General features: G+C 45.2%; 1 protein-coding gene across 4 annotated transcripts in view; it reads left to right on the plus strand.

Annotated features, from left to right (window-relative positions):
• Positions 1-20,456, plus strand: part of PCBP2 (poly(rC) binding protein 2) — a 1,588,534-nt gene that overhangs the window by 1,191,901 nt on the left and 376,177 nt on the right. For all 4 annotated transcript variants that reach the window (XM_044083912.1, XM_044083913.1, XM_044083914.1 and 1 more), the window contains exon 12: positions 12,102-12,271. In XM_044083912.1, the coding sequence (XP_043939847.1) occupies positions 12,102-12,271 (170 nt within the window). The remainder of the gene's footprint in view (positions 1-12,101; positions 12,272-20,456) is intronic.

Here is a 20,456-nt window from a genome sequence, read left to right on the forward strand (position 1 = left end):
ATAACTATCAGGGATCTGATACTTAGTGAGGCTTCACATATTTCTTTTTTTTTTTTTTTTTTTGTTTTTGTGGTTTAGAGTAGATATCTAAGCTTGTATTTTGTCCTTTAGTTCGGAGCGGTTTGCTCCTAGGCCTTTAGCCTTCTTGATTTACTCTACTTGACAGGGCTCTGTCAGATTTAATACCCTTATATTCTGTAATTCCTGTATTGAGCGTTTGTTTTTTCTTTATTGTATCCCTTTTCTATAGTTATTGCAGTTCAGGGATCTGAACTTTCTAAGCTGTTTTTGTGGTGTTATTACAACTGATTGGACAAGTTTCATAATGTCAGAGAAGGAAAAATCTGGGTTTAAAAAGTGTGACTGTGGGCAAAAGATGTCCATCACGGATAATCATATTTCTTGTGCTTGTTTGGGTCTGCTATATTTACAGGAGGATTGCTCTATCTGCCATTCCTTCAGTGGCAGGGTGTTATTAGAGAGGAGAAGGAAATTGGTAGTGGACTGTTGAAATCGGACTTCCAGGATGCATTGGATAAGACTGACCAGTCCTCCAAGTCCTCAAAGGGGTCGAAGTCGTCTAAGGTGTCTTCGGAGCACAAGTCTTTGGCTCTGAGCACCTCTGGCAAGACTCTGTCGCTGGCGACACAGCCTTCGGAGCCGTACACAGAGATCTTACCTCGGAGCCAAGTAATTGTGTTGGAGCCGGTGTCGGGGGTTTTGAACTCTCCGATCCTTAAGTCTGTGGCTTCTTCGGCTCCTTCGACCCTTTCTTCCGGTACCCTTTCTGACATCGATGTGGACCAAGTGGTACAGAGACTTTTGGTGAACCTGGCCCTGGCCAAATTGCATGCAGCTTCGACCCAGTTGGCTTCGAAGCCTACGACCCCTCCTACCACTAGTTCTGCTCCTCCTCCAAGGCGAGTTGAGCTTTCGGAGCCAGAAAGAGAGGATCCGATAGTGGTGGAACCCTCGGAGCCGAGGCCTGTTCCAGTGCTTTCGGCCCCTTCGACCTTGACTACTTCGTTCCCGAACGAAGAGTCTCGGAGCAGACACTCTCTCGCTGGTTCCGAGGGGGGGGGGGTCAAACCGACGCTTCGGTTCCGACTCTCCCTCTTGGGCTTTGGCGCAGATGAGCTCGGTTCCGTCCTCTGGTTCAGAGCCCGTGGTCTCCACCCCTGGGAGGCTGCCGTCTTCTTCGGAACCGGCGGACTCCTCGGATCAGGAAACTGGTGCCTTCGATGTCATGAGGAAGGTCATGTCTGCTAAGATCCCTTACTTCTTCGGATCCTTTCTCTTCCTCCCCTAAAGGGCCGTGCTCCATCTCTACACCACAGGTTCCCAATAAGCGGCGAGACCCAGAGCCTCAGGTAACCCCATTGGGTGACCCCTGCTTGACTGAGACTTCACCAGGCGCCCACACTGATGAAGTCCCCAGGAAAAGACTGTGTAAGAGGAGGCATTTAATTCCCCCCAGCAATCCTTAACATTAGACACTGACTTGGCGGAATCAGAAGGGTCCCCACGGTCCTCCTCTGAGGATGTCTCTCTTGCAGACATCCTTGAAATACTAAGGCAGAGGGGTGACTGGCAGTCCCTTACCCCCACTGAGGATGAGTCGGTGCTCCTGAAGGCCTTTGGGTCTCAATCCTCCACCTCCTGGGTTACTCCGCCTTTCGATGAATTAATGGACTTGATCGCTCGAAAGGCGTGGGAGTCTCCTGATTCTATGGAACCGGTCCCTCTGAGGCCCAACAAATTTATCACTTGCCCTCAGGATAAGTCCTTTCTTACAAAGGGAGTTCCCATTGATGCCATGGTGGTGGCGGCAACCACCAAGAAAGAGATGTCAGACACCTATTCCTCTGTCCATCCTCCTAATAGAGATAATAGACGATGGACAGATATGGGAAACGCATCTTTAGATGTTCATCGTGTTTCACTGTTGCAGTCATTACACTTGGGTTATCCTGCTGGCAGGCTACCCTCAGTCGGCCTGAATTCCAAAGTCCTGGTCCGGCGTCTGTTGCTGTCGCCTCTTCCCTGACGTCAGTGCGCCAGGGGTATACAAGATGCAGCTGACACCATTTTCTTCAGTCTTTCTTGCCGCGCGGTGCCCAAAGCAAAAGCAGTTGGCAAATGCCGGTCGGCCGACTCCTGAGATTTTCGAAATTGAATTTCAGAACCAAAGTCTTCAATAAAGCTAAGTACCCCGTTGGGGAAACTTTTTCTTGCTCCAGAGCGATGTCAGTAAAAGTTAACAATTGTATTTCTTGTGGGAAGCAAATACTTCATAAGAATTTTCACTCTTATTGTATTCCTTGCCTAGGCCCTGAACACGACGTTGCTAGTTGTCTGTTTTGTGCTGGATTTAACCAACGCACTGTTAAGCGTCAGTTTGATTTTGCTTTACATTACTTTGGCCGAACGTTTAACTACATAATGCAGTCGGAACAACCGACCGGAATTCATAAAAAACACAAAGACAAAGAAAGGGACAGGCATCCGAGGTCCAAAACCGACAACAAAGCCTCTTCTAGGCCGTTCACCGGTTCTCAGTGAGGCACTTTCGCAGCCCCTGACACCCGTTACCTCAGAGCCACAGGCCGCTTCCGACTCCCATGTGGAGACTACTAGGCCTCTGGAAACTCAAGGTATTGGGCCTACGGAAACTATTCTCTCAGATGGGTCTGGAGCCGCTGAGCAGGCATCGGCTTCTGAGGGTGTTTTCAGACCTACGCAGCTTACTGTCAAGTCCACTTCAGCAGCCAAGGCAAAGTTTAAAACACCATTAAAGACAAAGAAACAAGTACAGCATTCTCCTGGACAGTCATCCATGCCAAAGAAACAGATGCTTAAAATGGCCGAGGACCTAATTACTTTGATCAAGGGTTCCCATCCCCCTCCTGATAAAAGGCCTAGACAAGACACTGACTATGACTCCTCTGACCAGGTTTCTATTTCCTCAGATTCCTCTTCAGAACAGGGATATTCTCTTCCTCCCTATGAGGACTCTGATGCTGAAGAATCTATCCCTTCAGCCTCTCCTCCTGAAGATTACTCTTTTGGGGAAACCCTGCACGCCATGAGGGCGCATTTCCGTTGGGAGAGCCAGGATTATTCAGAATCCAAGAAAAGGCTCAGACTTTCTTTTAATGCCTCAGCACAGGCCCCTTGCTATCCCCCCCGTACTAGATATTGTTGATGTTTTTTTCTGAATCCAGTTTGTCTCCTGATTCTTTACCCCCCTGCACCAGTCAAGCCAGATAGGTACTACAGGGTCCCAGACTCTCATAAATTTCTTTATAAAAACCCTGCTGCTGACCCAGAAACAATTTCTCAGGGTCCCAAAGGCGTCAAGGCTTCCACTGCAAAAAACCCTGTTCCCTCTGATAGGGATTCTAGAGCACTGGATAGATGGGGGGGAAAAAGTTTACACTTCTGCTACTTTTAGCTGTAAGGGCTTTAAACTGGCAGTTTCACATGCTTAAATATCAACAATACCTAATGTCTTTGCTAAAACAGAAAATGCTTACGAGCTCAGAATGTCCTGACAGTAAGGGAATGCAGGATTTATTGCATGCAGTTGAACAAGTGGGAAAGCATACTCTGCAATGTGGTTTTGATTCATTAGAGGCTTCTTGCAGAGCCGCACTTACAGGCTCTGTCATTCGAAGGCATGCTTGGTTAAAAGAACAAAGTTTACCTGATCATGTTACAGCAAAATTATTGGATGCTCCATTACAGCATGATACTTTCTTTGGTGTTAAGGCAGAAGAGGTGTTAAAGAAAATGGAGGATAAAGCAAAATAAATGCAGACAGTAAAGGATTTCTTACAGGTTCAGCCACCTAGATTTAGCAGGAACTGGCCTTCTAAAAATTGGTCCTTTCCAGTGTCAAACAGGCCACAGAGGCAGATGCAGGTGCCCAAGAGGCAGATCTCAGCCCCAAGGCTCTTACAGACCTAATGGGGTGCTTCAGCCTCCAAAGGCGGAGAAGACAAATCACAACCTTATAGGAAACTGACTTCCCTCTACAAAAGCCAAGCGCGTACCTTTTGACAGCAACCTTAGGGGGGAAAACTAGCACTTTTCTCACAAAATTAGCACATGATCACCCAGGACAAATGGGTACGGAATATTGTTTCTCAGGGTTGCAGGTTCCACTTTCACACCCTACCAAGGTCAAAAGGTACGCCAGACCTGCCACAAAACCAATGGGCAGAGGCACAAAAACAGATTTCTGCTCTCATGTACATGAGAGCTATTCAAAAAGTACCCATAGCAAGAACAGGGGAAAGGATTTTACTCAAGACTTTTCTTAGTACCCAGAAAGGACAAAGCCTGGAGACCAATACTGGACCTGTCGATTCTAAATACTTTCCTGGATGTTCCAAAATTCAAAATGTTGACACTGCAGCAACTTCTACCCATGCTGGGCAAGAAGGCTTGGCTAGTTACTTTGGACCTCAGAGGCATATCTGCATGTCCCAGTCAGACAATCTTGCAGAAGATGCCTCAGATTCATAGCTGGCTTAATGCATTACCAATTCTCTGTACTGCCCTTTGGCTTATCTACTGCGCCCAGGGTCTTCACAAAATGCCTGGCACCAGTAATTGCATTTTGCAGACAAAAAGGAATTCAAATATATCCCTACTTGGACGACTGCCTTATTCAAGCAGAGAGCAAGGACATTCTACTAAAGCATCTGACGTTTGTAAAAGAATTACTAATTTGCCTAGGGTACACAGTAAACGAAAAGAAATCAAAACTAGTGCCCTCTCAAGAGATCATATTCCTGGGTGCAAGCTTAAATACAACTGCCCAGATGGCTTATCTCACGCCAGACAAGCAAAGGCAACTGACTCATTACTTTCAAATTATGGCAACAAAGACCCAGCTACCTGCAAGAAAAATTCTGCAGGCTTTGGGCTTCATGGCATCTTGCATCCTGCTAATTCCATATGCAAGACTGCATATGAGGAAGCTGCAATGGTACCTAAAAAGTGTTTGGACTCAACATTGCCACAGCCTGGAAACAATAACTCTTATTCCCTTCCTGCAACAGGAGTTTCGATGGTGGGCACTGGCCTGTCACCACAACAAGGGACAGCCTTTCACTTTACCCACAGCCAGGCAGACACTAACATGCATTGGGATTATGCCTGAGGGTTACACATGGCAAAAAAAATATTCAGGGTACGTGGCCCACGGACCAAATACATCTTCACATCAATCAAAACGAGATCCTAGCTGTACAGAATGCCCTGACAGCCTTCAGGGATCTACTACATCCAGGACAACTATTACTAAAGACGGACAATACTACAGTTATGTGGTACATAAACAAGCAAGGGGGCACACATTCCTATCCCCTCTGCAGGCAAGCCATGACTTTGTGGAACACAGCACTGACCTATCAAGTACATCTGCAGGCTCAATTCCTGCCAGGAAAGAAAAATACTGTGGCAGACGAACTAAGCAGAAACCTCATGGACCCTCACGAGTGGAAACTAAATCCACAGGTCTTCAGCATGATAACAAGGAAATGGGGCTGCCCAGACATAGATCTCTCTGCCTCCCCTCACAACTACCAACTACAGAGATTCTGCACAAGGCCTTATCACTCACAAGCATGGAAAGTGGATGCTCTGTCTTTCAGCTGGAAAACCCTAACGGTTTATGCCTTTCCACCACTGCCTCTCCTTCCCAAGGTGCTCCTAAAAGTCGGACAAGAGAAGCCAAAAATGATTTTGATTGCCCCAGACTGGCCACGCCAGCACTGGTACCCAATCCTAAAGAGCTTGTCTCAAGACCCAGCCTGGACTTTACCTCTAATTCCTCATCTTCTGACTCAACAAAACAATCAGATTCTGCACAGCCAACTCAGAACCTTAAATCTGGCTGCATGGCGGATAATATAGCCACTCAGAATACACCTCTCTCTAAAGCTATTATGGATGTAATTTTGGAAGCCAGGAGGCCCAGCACCAGGAAATCTTATGCAGAAAAATGGAAGAGATTCTGTGCTTGGAACCAGGCACAAGGACTTGAACCACTTGTTCCAAATATTCCTCAGATTTTACAATACCTAACTGAGATGCTGGACAAAGGCCTATCCTTCTCATCAGTTAAGATCCTTGCCTCTGCCATTTCAGCTCATTACAATACGGAACCTCCTATTTTCTCATCTACTGCTAAGACGGTACCTCAGAGGGGCAAAAAACATAAGACCCCCAAGGAGAGCACCGATACCTACATGGGACCTCAACTTTGTCATAGAAAAGCTCACGCTACCTCCTTTTGAGCAGCCAATACAGCTGACATAAAATTCTTATCATGGAAAACGGCTCTGCTCCTAGCAATAACGTCAGCAAGAAGAGTCTCGGAGTTAAAGGCATTAATGGCAGTGGAACCTTTTATCATTTTTCATCCGGACAGGGTTTCTCTAAGGACAAACCCAACATTTATGCCAAAGGTAGAATCCAGTGTGGCTCTTAACCAAATCATTCATTTGCCAACATTTTATCCAAATCCTCAGAATAAAGGGGAGAGACTTCTGCACTCTTTGGACATACACAGGCAACTACTCTTCTACTTGGACAAAACAAAAGCTTTCAGAAAAACTGAGCAACTGTTTGTAGCATATGCTGCAGGATCACAAGGAAAGGCTATCTCAAAGCAAACTATTTCAAAATGGGTAGGACACTGTATTTGTTTCTGCTATGCAGAGCATGGCAAGTCAGTGCCTAAGAATATTAGGCCACATTCTACCAGGGCAGCAGCCACTTCAGCAGCCTTTCTCAGAGGAGTACCAACCAAGGAAACTTTGGAGGCTGCAACTTGAAGTTCAGTGCACACGTTTACCAAGCATTACCACTTATCTCTTTATTCTAAATCCAGAGCAGGCTTTGCCACTGCAGTTCTGCAGGGCCTCATAGCCACTCCTAATCCTATTTGGAACCAGCCGCCCTACCTCAGCTTTGGGATTCAACCCAAGTATAAATGACTGCAACAGTGAAACACGATGGACATAGTACAGTTGTGTACCTATCATAAATGTAGATGTTTGAGTGTATTCACTGTTGCAGTCCAGGTTACCCACCCTCCATCCCCCTTTCTTTGCTGAGACTTATCTATACTTCTCTATCTTGTACAACCTATGTGGTGTATTTGCTTGTAGATGAAGGTGTTGTTTTTATTTTACTGTATGTTTTTATAAGCAATATGTATTGCCTACCTTCTTGGGGGCACCTGACATCTGGGGCAAGAAAAACTGAAGAAAATGGCGTCTGCTGCATCTTGTATACCCCTGGCACACTGACGTCAGGAAAGAGGCAACAGCAACCGACGCCGGACCAGGACTTTGGAATTCAGGCCGACTGTGGGTAGCCTGCCAGCAGGATAACCCAAGTGTAATGACTGCAACAGTGAATACACTCTAACATCTACATTTATGGTGGATACACAACTGTACTTTCTATGACATTTGCAGTGAGATCGCTTAACTATTTAACCCATTTTACCCGTCTTCAACTAGAGCTAAAAGAGCTTGGAGATGCTCTACAGGGCAATGCAGGTGATGCTGTCTCACAGAAAGTGACTGTACAGCTTAACACCCTTAATTCCATTGTAAACTCGTCCACGAGGCTCATTTCATATGTAGCCAAGGGATCGAGCCGGGCAGCGGGTTCAGCGATAGCTCTGCAACGACGATCCTGGATGCGCTTATGCTCCTTTGCGGAAGCCTTCAAGTCTTCCTTTGTAAATACCCCATTTGCTGGCTCTTCCTTGTTTGGGCCCAAAGTCAAGGAGACGCTCACTAGGTGTGAGCAGGAAGGAAAGACTCTGTCTACTGTAGGAGTCAGTTTTTCCACCCCCCACTAGACCTTACCCCAAAGGGCAGAAAGGTGGAAAAATGTGGTTCCGAAAGTCCCAAGGAGCTTTCCAGAACACACGTAGTGAAATCCCCTCCAGGGGCAGAGGAGGAAGGTATAATGGTAGACACTGCCCAGGCGGCAGAGGGGGTCCGCAGAAACAGGGTGACAGGGTGCAGTTCCCTGGCAAACCTATCAGCGCTTCTGAGAAGAGGCCCGACCGTCCTACTCTGGAGGCAGTCGGGGGTCGCTTAGCTTTATACCCAGAGCCTGGCTAAGAATTGCATCAGATTCCTGGGTGAAAAGCATGATCACCAGAGGCTACATCATTCCCTTTTCAGAATTCCCTTCCATTCGGACAAGAATCCCAGGCGTTCAACCCAGTCTGGGGAATCTAGCAGCCGTAGAAATTCAGAGGCTGCTGGAAAAGTCATCCAGCCAGTCCTGGCAGACCAAATAGGATCCAGAACTTACTCCAGGTTCTTTTTAGTTCCAAAGAAAACAGGGGAATGGAGGCCCATCTTAGACCTCAGCAAACTCAACTCCTTTGACAAAAAGGAAAAGTTCCGGATGATCACGCTTCAGTCGATAATCCCGTTTCTCGAAACTTGTGATTGGATGTGCTCGATTGATCTCAAGGATGCGTACTACTACATAAAAATGGTTAGGCCATCCAGAGATCAATTGCGTTTCCGGCTGGGGGCCAGTCACTACCAATTCTGAGCTCTGCCCTTTGGTCTCACCACAGCCCCCAGAGTGTTCACCAAATGCATGGCAGTTGTCACGGCTCACCTGAGACGTTTAGGATTCTGGGTGTTTCCATATCTCGAAGACTGGCTCCTCACCGCCACCACCAGGCATCAACTGATTCAAGCCAGGGATTACACTATCAACCTATACTGCCAGTTTTGCATAACCTTAAATTTAGAAAAATCTGCTTTATCGCCGTCGCAGCATATTTCCTTTGTAGGAGCAGATTTAGACACCACCACCGCTTTCGTCAAATTGCCTTAAGAAGAGTGATCTCTTTAAGAAACAAAGTGTCCCTTTTAGTAATGGAAAAAAGGTCCCTGCATTCCAAGTTCTGAAACTGTAAGGCATCATGGCAGCGACTCTCATAGCTGTTCCTCTGGGACGTATGCACATGAGGGTACTCCAATGGTTACTCTTCACACAGTGGTCTTATCAACAATTTCCAGTGTCACACAAGATTCTGCTGACGAATACTTGCAAAAATGGAACTCCTTTGGTGGTTGAACAGCCATCAAGTGACTGTAGGTCGTCCGTTTGTACTTCCCCCTCCCACAGCCACAGTAACCTGATGGGGTGGGGGTGGGGGCTGTATCAGGGAAGAACTGTCCAAGGTACTTGGACAGAGATGGAATCCAGCTTGCACATCAATGTCTTGGAGTTGACAGCGGTGTTCCTAGCGTTGCAAAACGTTCACGACTCTCTACCTCGAGAGACTATTGCAATACAGACAGACATATGTTGGTGGTCTGGTACATCAACAAGCAAGGGGGAACAAGATCTTTCCCCTTATGTCGAGAAGCCCTGAGATTTTGGCAGTGGGCTGCATCCACCGGGTGCTTCCTGATAGCAACGCACATCCCGGGGGTCCAACGTGATGGTGGACAAATTGAGCAGAGCCATTCTGCTACCCCATGAGTGGTCCCTCAAAGAACAAGTGGCAGAAAGGATATTCCACAGATGGGGCCAGCCTTGCTGCAACCTATTTGCATCTCCAATGAATGCCAAATGCAGAAGCTACTTTGCCCTGTACCCTCCACCGGGGGGCATCCCAAGGGACGCACTCGTACACGATTGGCCCTTGAGTCTCCTATATGCCTTTCCCCCTTTTCCGCTCATCCCCAAATTTTTGCAGAAAGCCAAAAGCCTTGGAAGGGCTGTTATCATGATAGCCCCTTTTTGGCCTCGGCAGATTTGGTTCCCCTTCCTTCAACAATATCAAGTTGAAGAACCTTGAGTCTTGGACCCAGTGCCAGACCTTCTGACTCATTCATCACGAGTTCTTCACCCCTTTCTTGTGTCCCTCAAACTGACAGCTTGGCTGCTCCACTTCCCAATCTAGCCAGGTCTCATGATTTATCCCCTGCGGTTCAGCGTATTTTGGTTTCCTCTCATAAAGTCTCCACCAGGAGGCTTTATAACAGTAAATGGAAACGATTCAGTCATTGGGCTTCCCAGCATGGAATTGATCCCTTTACCGCCCCTATTCATAGCATTGTTGAGTTTTTTACTTCACTTTTCCACGATGGAGTGGCAGCCGCTACTATAAGGGTTCAGCTGGCTGCCATATCTAACTTCCATGTGGGATGCGGAGCTTCTATCATTATGTCCCACAGATTATGCAGGGCCTTTTTGAAAGGGACTCATCACCTTAGACCCCCTGTTTGACACCCGATCACTCCCTGGAATCTAAATTTTGTGCTGTCCCAACTGATGCTTCCCCCTTTTGAGCCGGCATCTTCTTGTCTGTTGAAGTTCCTTTCTTGGAAGACAATTTTCTTAGTGGCCATTACTTCATCGCGTAGTTTCTGAACTTCAGGCGCTATCTATTAGGCCCCCATATTTGGTCTTTCATCCCGATAGGGTGTCTCTAAGAACTAACCCATCCTTCCTTCCGAAAGTCTGTTCTGAAACAAACTTGAACCAGCCCGTTGAACTTCCCACCTTTTTCAGACATCATACCACTAAATTGGAATACATGTTGCATAAGCTTGATGTTCACAGACAGTTTTTTTTGGACATAACAAAAGAATTCAGGAAAACAGATCAACTATTTGTGCCCCATGCAGAAAATAAGAAAGGCCTTTCGGTATCCAAAGTTGCGTTGTCCAAATGGCTTTCGGATTGTATAAAGTTTGTATATTCTTCATCCCATCAACCTTTAGAGAGTGAAGTGAAAGCTCTTCCAGGGCTGTTTCTACGTCCTTAGCTCACGCAGCTCATTTACCTATGGACACCATTTGCGCTGCAGCTACTTGGTCCAAACCTCATACGTTTATTACTCATTACAAAGTGGACAGGGCCTCCAGGGACAGGGCTTCCTTTGGTTCCACTGTTCTCAGGAATGTACTCCCTTGAGTCGCCTAGGATTAGGGTGCTTTGGATGCCACCCACGTGCAAGAACAAACGAGATTGAACAACTTCACATAAAGAAGTTATGTTCTTACCATAACGTTCCATGTGAGTTGTTGTTCTCACCTTTGTTCTTACACTCCCTCCCACCTTCCCCCTCCAGATTCTGGAAGAACGGGTATGACTGGTGGTCTGGTTACTCTTGTCAATATCCTCTTAACGACCAGTTATCCATTAACTAATTGTAAATAGTTACTTGTTATATTGAGTTTCTTATTGCTGTTCCTTTCTGGGTTCAGCAAACTAGAGCTGGGGTTTGGCAGCAGAGCATCATGGGATAGGGACTGTGTCTCTGATTCTCAGAGATCTGGAGCTTGGAAAGTGGCCGACTCTGAGCCGATGGCTCGGCTCCGAACCCATGTGTAAGAACAAAGGCGAGTAGTACAACTCACATGGAACGTTATGGTAAGAACATAACTTTTTTCTTCTGAGATTCATGATCCTAGAAAAAAAAATCCATCAAACGTAATCTCGGACATATGCCTTAAGGTACTACGGCATTCTTTCTTTATTTTAATACTGCTATTTTTTTCTTATTGCTGTACCACTTTCAGGGAGTAAGCTTTTAGTGAAGCCCAAAACCTCAGGACTTGTTTATTTCAAGAGTGTGATCCTTGGTCCATGTGTGCCCTCCCCTTTGTAAACCTACTTCAGGTCTTGGATGGGAAGGATGAGAAAGGTAGGACAGCCCAAGAAGGTTGCTACTTAATTTTCAGCAGGCTGAAAGCATGAGCCATTTGGAACAGTGATTGACCTTTTTTTTTTTTTTTTTTTTTTTTTTTTTTTGAACTATTTTAGCAGATATGTGCAACATTCCTTTTGTATATGTGGGTATAGTAAAATGTACGGATGAATGAACTGTGATAACCTACGTTTGTAACTGTACAGCTGAAGTTGGTACTTTTTACTGAAATAGGTGCATTTTTTAAACAGGTGGGTGATTTAATAGCGTTAACTTTTTTAAAAGTAGTTATGATGAATACACTTAAATTTCAGTCCATATATTGAACCAAACGTTTACGTTTGCTGCACATTTTCTCACTTTCTGAATTTTTTTTCAGTTAATTGGTTGTATTATTGGACGTCAAGGTGCAAAAATCAACGAGATCCGTCAGATGTCAGGAGCGCAGATAAAAATTGCCAACCCAGTGGAGGGATCTACTGACCGACAAGTTACAATAACTGGAACTCCAGCCAGCATCAGCCTGGCTCAGTATCTGATAAATGCAAGGTACGTTTTTTTGAGTACAGCTTGTCTTTTAAGCATTTAAAGGGTATAATTTTATTCTGTTTTTGTTGATTGTAGTTGAAGAGGACTGGGGCAGGGTTATAAAGATTGAATTCTAGTGGTGTAATTGTGCACTAACTCTGTGGTTGACTTCGTGTTTCTTGCAGCTGTGTCATCAGATGTCAGTGTGTTTAACTGCACCGTGAATTATTTGCTTTTGAGTAATGGAGCATTATATTTGCTGTACAGTGTTGTGCAGCTGCTTCTGCGCTAGGTTTTATTGTAAAGACTGATGCACCATAATTCATTAGTAAAGTCATCCTGCTTTAACTTCAGCCATATCCCCATACTGTACATCATTCAGCCTTTGCTGTTGTGAACCACTTTGTGAGCAGACAATGATGGTACTTGTGGTCTCAAACTTTGAGGATGACAGTGGTGTGTTTTGATGTGCAGTCTTCTAGAAATGTTTGAACAGAATTGTTTGACATTTGCTGCAGGAGTTGGCAACTGTATTGTATGTAAATAGTTGAAATAAGCGTGTGTTTGCTTGTTTGAGGAGCAAAAACGCATTTTAATCTGGCTAAGGAGTCTGGTAACTATGAAGTTCTGCTTGAAAGGCATTATTAATAATGAGATAGTGCTCCCACCCTGGTTTACTAGAGGAGATTTCTGCTCTTCACTGTAGGTTTCTTAACATTATCTGTTATCTGCAGATGATGTTTGAAGGCAGATAAATTAAGCCATCCAGTTCTGGAATTTGACACATTTTGCAATATATTTAAATGTTGATTTGAGAAACTGTTCTACGTTTTAAGCAGCATGCTGCCTTTTTTTGTGTTACTGAACACAAGTTTGGAATTTCTATTGTCTGACAGTGTTGCATAACAGCTTGATGCTGAGAATCACATTGCCTAATGCAGTGTGGATGTTTGTATGATGCTGCCAACAGTGACAGATTCTTTCGCACACATTTGTAACTAGTTTGACAGGTAGGCATTGCAAATGTTTGTATTTTGTAATCTTTTGTGTTACAGAAGTGTGAGCCATCACCACAGACAACTTATCTCTGCTAAAAGGATAGTGTACTGCATGTGCAAGGGCTTGCAATGTACTGAGAGAGCTTTGGTTGTCCAAGGGCGTAGACCTACTCCCATTTCCTTTTCAACCAAACTGGGTCTAGATCTTTTTCCAAGTCTGCTTGCATGTTGTGATTTCGTATGCAATATGAAAAAAGACTTGATAAGCCTTCTTCAGTAATTGCCAGAGTGGCTTCCATTTGTATACAGCTGTGTCGGGGAGTAAGGCATTGCAGTGCTTTTGTTAACTTGGCAGCTTTGCATTGACAGGTTTCTTTAACTTGCAGGTGTGTTTAAGTTGCTAGCACTTAGTCTTGTACGTAAGGACAGTGCAGATGTCTTGCTTCAGTGGGGCTTTTCAGATAGGACATTGATTTCTCAGTTATGCAGTTGATTGGTTTAATGTTGAGGATTGTGAATGTTTGGTACTGTGGGTTTAGTTCCGTGTTTCCACCAGTCTGTACATGGGATCTTTTTCTTGATCTCTTTATGAAGAGGCAGGTATGTGCTTTTGATGGCACACTGACATGTATACATTATGTAGGCATGTTTGTCTCCACCCCGTGCCATTTCTTTTTCATCAGTTTAGATCTTGAGCTTTGCTCTTGACAGTAAACATTCTTGTATTCACAAGCCCTTTTTATTCTGAAGTTCTCTTATTCTTATTGATGTGTAAGAATTTAGTCCGGCCCTGAAGTAAATGGCAGAAGACGATTCCTCAGAGTTGGTCATAGGCTCCTGGTAGATGATCGATGGGTATGTAGTAATTTTTTCCTTTGGAATTTCTGGTTGGTGCCTAGACCTCTAAGATTTAAGTCATTATTTTACATTTCTTTCAGGAGTTTGGAGGGGTGGTTTCTTGGACTAATAGAGATGTAATTGTTCTGGAAGGTGATTGCCCTGGAAGACACAGCTGTAAACTGTCTCGATTTTTGCCCATATTTTTGATTGGTTACTTGTAAAATTTCTGCTTTTCTGGTAAATCCTTGATAACTGCATTCACTAAATGAGACATTTGAGTTTCAGACTTTATAGCCTTCTGAAAATGCATGCTAATGCAAAACCTGGTCTAGTATATAAGAGCCGTTTTAAAAATCTGTATCTGATTTTCACCCGGTGTCCCCCATTATTTTTCTTGAGTTATGAGGTTGAGACAGATGAGTCTCTGGCTTGCCAATCTTGTTAGTGTATCCTGGGGTAGTTGCACCATCTGTTCCGTCTTTGGGCCCTGGGCCTTTCTGCCAAATTTTGAGGAACTGCCACTTTTTGTCTGTTAGATGCACATCTGGGATACTGTGAGCTGTGGTTTCATTTTTGAGGTGCCCCCCCCCCCTTAAACCAGTTCTAGAAACATTGTGTAGTCTTTGCAAAGAAGCCATTTGGTGAGTCTGCATGCAGAGTCAGTTTCCTTGGTAGGATGCAGTGTAGCTGTGTAATATCTTTATGGATTTCTGTGCAGTGATGGCAGCAGGCCTGTCTTCCTCGTATGCTACTGCTGGCATTTACAAGCAGCTGCATGCAGGTCATGGTCTGCTCAATACTTGAAATGCACTTTCTGATACATGTCTTTTGTTCCCAGTTACTGAAAGGGTATGGAGAATCTCTCTTCTCTGTTCTCCCCATGAACTCTTAGTAGTATGTCATTTTTGAGCTGGTTCAGGTTTTTGAGCCCTACTCAATGTCTTCTCCTTTTGGGAGTCTGAGACACACGAGGTCTTGCATGTCTTAGCATACATACTCTCCCTTGTTTGAGTTTCTCTTGGGGAGTGGGGTTGTACTACACCCTAGAAGTCCTTCTGTTCCTATATTGTAGTATTCTTACTGTGGGATTTCTTGCCTCAGGTGACCCAATGTCGGCTCCTGTACAAAAGCTTAAGCCTGGCTGCTGTAGGTGCGTGGGATGTCACACGCAGGGCCATAAACCAGGGACCATAAATGTGACGTCTGCACGCACAGATCTCAGAACTTTTCAGCCACAGAATATGTTGTCTTAGACTATTTCACTCGTACAACTGAAGACTTCAAAAGATAAGTATCCCGTTGTTTTTTTTTTTTTCTCTCGCGTATACTTGAGCTTGGTTGCTGTAGGTTTCCTTTTTAGCCGATGTCTGAGAGAGTAAATGTAATTGCAGGCGTCAGATACCGCACAGACTCTCAAGCCTGGTGTGTGTTTTGCTTAGGTAAGGAGCATGACCATAAGGCCTGCTCCATTTTCCAGTCTTTCGTGCCAAAAACCCTACGCAGCTGTCTGGCCGCACTAAACTTGTATTTAGAGAATCAGCCATTAAAACTCCTTACTCTCAGGATGGGTCCCAAGTTGGCCGCCCAATCCGAACAACTGAGGAAGAAGGCAAAGGTTTCCAGGCCTTCTCTCTATGCCGCTCTGCCATTGGATGTCCTGCCGACTACCCGAATATAGGGGCCAGGGGACATCCGATTACTCCGTCCGCTTCGACTGATGTTCTTCCTGTTTCACTGTTGCAGTCATCACATTTGGGTTATCTGCTTGCAGTAGCCCTCAGTCGGCGTGATTAACAAAGTCTTGGGTCCTGTGTCGTTTGCTGTCCCTTCTTCCGTAACTGTCAGGTCATCGGGTATAAAACATGCAGCCGACGCTATTACATCCGTCTTTCTTGCCATGCAGTGGCCGAAGCAGAAGCAGTTCGCAAGTGCCAGTCGGCCGACTCCTGAAATTTTCATTTGAGTTTCAGAACCGAAGTCTTCAACTTAAAGCAAAGTACCCCATTGGGGAAACTTTTTCTTGCTCTAAACCGATGTTAGTAAAAATAAATGATTGCATTACTTGTGAAAAGCAAATACCTCATAAAGATTTTCATTCGTACTGTATTCCTTGCCTAGGCCCTGACCTTGATGTACCTCGCTGTCGGTTTTGTGCCTTATTTAAACCACAATCCGTCGGTATATTTTCGCTTTTAAATATTTTGCTGCTCGGTTCAGTTATCCTGATAGGTCTTCGGTAAGCCATCCGACTACCGACATTCCGAAAAAAACGCAAAAATTAAGACAGGCCACCTAGGTCCAAAGCTGCCGATGACGCTTCTCCTAAGCCAGTCGCCAGTACTCAGTGAGGCACTTTTGCAGCCCCTGATACCCGCTACTTCAGATCCGCAGGCCTCTACTGAGACCCATTTGGAATCCAGAATGCTGTGAGATGCTTCAACTGTGGAACCTGCGGATGTCTCTACCTTGGATGGGTCCGGAGTCGCTGTGCAGGCACCGGCTTCTGAGGGTGTATTCAGGCCTACTGACTTGCATATTAAACCAACGCCATCTTCTTCAAGGACTAAAACTCAAACCATGCCTAGAAAACTTGACGCCCATACCACATAGTCAGGCCTCTATGCCTAATAAACAAATGATAAGAATGGCTGAAGACCTTATTACTTTAATCAGGAGAAGCCAGCCTTCCCCCTCTAAGAGACATAGGACTGAGTTTGCTTATGATACTTCTGACCAGGATTCTGAAATTTCTGTTTCCTCTGATGACCAGGATTTACCTATGAGGATTCTGATGCTGAGGACTCTATTCCCATTTGCTTCTCCCCCAATGGATTTCTCTTTTGGTGAAACCTTGCATACTCTCAGGAAGCATTTTCATTGGGAAAGTCAGGATTTGTCTGATTCTAAAAGAGGCTTAGGGATTTCTTACTATTGCCCCAGCACAGGCCTTTAGCCATACCTCCTGTACTAGACATTGTTGATGCCTTTTCAGAATCTAGCTTGGCCCCTGACTCTCTACCTCCTGCTCCCAGAGAACCTTATAAATATTACAGGTTCCTTTTTAAAAATCCTACCTGACCCTGAGACCATTTCACAGGGACCCAAGGGCATTAAAGCTACTACTGCCAAAAATCCTACCCCCTCTGATAATAGAGACTCCAGGGCGCTGGATAGATGGGGTAAGAAGGTATACACTTCCGCAACTTTGGCCATCAGGGCCTTAAACTGCCAGCTTCATATGTTAAAGTAACAGCAGCATAATACTGGATTGCTTAAATAGAAAATTATGTTGATTCCTGATTGTGCTGCAAATAAGGGTTTACAGGATTTACTACATTCAGCTGAACGAGTTGGAAAACACACTTTGCAATGTATTTTTTAATTCACTAGAGGCATCTTGCAGGGCTGCTGTAACTGGGTCTGTACTTAGAAGGCATGCTTTGCTTAAGGTGCAGTCCTTGCCAGATCATGTTCAAGCGAAATTACTGGATGGTCCCTTAAACCAGGACTGCCTGTTTGGCAACAAGGCAGAAGAAGTTCTTAAAAAGATGAAGGAAAAAGCCAAATATCTGCAAACTGTTAAACATTTTTTTACAAGTACAAACCCCAAGGTTTAGTAGGCATTGGCCTTCCAAGAATTGGTCCTTTCCTGCCTCTTCGAAACCTTCTCAGTCCAAACCCAGATCCAGCAGAACTCCCAGGCTTCAGTCCCAGGGTACGCACAGGACTAAGCGATGGAGGGGCCTCCACTTCTAAATCCGGGAGTAATAAAACTCCCCCTATGGTAAACTGTCTCAATGACTTCTTTTTAGAGCTTCCAAGCACTTCTCAACTGACTGCCCCTTTGGGGGGAAAGATTGCTCTTCATGCAAAAAACTGGGAACTCATTACCCAGGACAAGTTGGTTTTAAATATAGTGTCCCAGGGGTATAGATTTCACTTCCACATGTTACCAACACCAAGCGGATGGCGAGATCTACCCCCAAATCAGTGGGCAGAGGCCCAAAAGCAAGTACTTTCTCTCTTAAGCATGGGGGCTATTCAGTTGGTACCAGAAGAGGAAAAGGGACAAGGATTCTACTCTAGACTTTTCCTGGTACCCAGAAAAGACAGTTCATGGTGTCCTATCCTGGACCTATCTACTCTAAACACCTTTTTGGTGATTCCAAAATTCAAGATGCTGACTCTTCACCAGTTGCTCCCTATGTTAGGCAAAGACGCCTGGTTGGCAACACTAGATTTAAAGGAAACATACCTGCACATCCCAATCAGGGAGTCTTGCAGAAGATACCTCCGCTTCAAAGCAGGCTACACGCACTATCGGTTCTCTGCACTGCCCTTTGGCTTATCTACTGCGCCCAGGGTATTCACAAAGTGCCTAGCTCCAGTCATTGCATTTTGCAGGCGAAGAAATATTCAAATGTACCCATACTTGGACGATTGTCTAGTTCAGGCAGAATGCCGGGACATACATTTGAATCATCTGGCCTTTGTACAAAGGGTGCTAACTTGTCTGGGATACACCATAAACGAAAAGAAATTGCACCTGGTTTGCACCTGGTACCCTGTCAAATTATATTCCTGGGAGCAAGCTTGAATACAACTTCCCAGATGGCTTTCCTCACGCCAGAGAAGCAAATTCATCTGACAACCTACTCCAAACAAGTGGCCACAAAAACCTTGCTACATCTGCAAGGCAAATACTACAAGCCTTGGGGTTCATGGCCTCCTGCATTCTTCTTAATCCATATGCAAGACTGCATATGAGGAAACTACAATAGTATCTAAAAAGCCTGTGGTGTCAACATTCTCAGGATCTAGAAGCAATGATTCCTATCATACCTTGCCTACGCCTAGAGTTTCTTTGGTGGGCAGAGGCCTGCCACCAAAACAAGGGACTACCATTCACACTACCCCCTGCCACCCAAACCCTAACAGACGCATCAGACTATGCATGGGGGGCTCACCTGGCAGGGAAGTGCATTCAGGGCAAATGGAACCCAAGTCAAATGCACCTGCATGTCAATCAAAAAGAAATGTTAGCTGTACAGAATGCTCTGACAGCCTTCAAGGACCACATTCTTCCAGGACAATTAATGGTAAGACAGACAAAACCACTGTTATGTGATACATAAACAAGCAGGGGAGTACACATTCTTACCCCCTCTGCAGACTAGCCATGGCATTGTGGAACACAGCCCTGAGCTACCAAGTGCATCTACAAGCTCAATTCCTGCCAGGGAAACTAAGTACACTGGCAGACGAACTTAGCATAAACCTCATGGACCCACATGAGTGGAAACTGGAACCAAGGATTTTCAACATGTTGACAAGCAAATGGGGGAGCCCAGATATAGACTTGTTTGCCTCCCCCCAGAACTATCAATTGGACAAATTTTGCACAAGGACTCCCCACAAACAAGCTTGGAAAGTGGATACTTTGTCCTTCAGCTTATGCCTTTCCTCCTCTGCCTCTTCTCTCCAAAGTACTACTAAAGATCAAACAAGATAAACCAAGGATGATTTTGATTGCACCAGACGGGCCATGCCAACACTGGTACCCCCCTCTTGCGCAGTTTCACTGTTGGCCCCTTGGCACCTGCCTCAGACTCCTACCCTATTGTCTCAGCAGGAGAACCAGATTCTGCACCCTCAGCTTCAAACGCTGAACCTAGCAGCCTGGCTAATTACCTATTCTCTTTTACCATCCCTCAGTAAATCAGTGATGGATATCATTTTATAGGCAAGGCGGCCTAGTACTAGAAAATCTTATGCTGAAAAATGGATAAGATTCTGTGCCTGGAACCAATCTCAAGGGATGAGCACAGCAGTGCCCAATTTACCTCAGAGTTTACAATACTTAACTGAGATGCTTCACAAGGGCCTGTCTTTCTCATCCGTCAAGATTCACGCCTTAGCCATTTCGGCTTATTACACAGAACCTCCCCTCTTCTCTCATCCACTGCTCAAGCAGTTCCTTAGAGGGGCCAAAAATCTACGACCACCCAGGAGACCTCCAACTCCAGCCTGTGACATTAACTTTGTATTGATGAAACTCACTCTTCCTCATTTCGAGCCAGCTCCTACTGCAGACTTACATTTCCTTTGTTGGAAAACAGCTTTCCTTTTAACAATCACTTCAGCAGTAAGGGTATCTGAATTACAGGCCCTCATGGCAGTGGAGCCTTTCATAGGCTTTCACGCGGGCAGGGTGTCCCTTAGGGCCAATCCCTCCTTCATGCCCAAGGTGGTATCCAATGTGGTAATTAATCAGTCCATTCATTTGCCAGCCTTCTTTCCTAATCCACAGAACAAAGGGGAACGGATACTGCACTCCTTAGATGTGCACAGACAACTTAGGTTCTACT

Source organism: Protopterus annectens, chromosome 9.part0, assembly GCF_019279795.1.
Source record: "Protopterus annectens isolate FY-2018-M chromosome 9.part0, PAN1.0, whole genome shotgun sequence".
Classification (NCBI taxonomy): Eukaryota; Metazoa; Chordata; order Ceratodontiformes; family Protopteridae; genus Protopterus; species Protopterus annectens.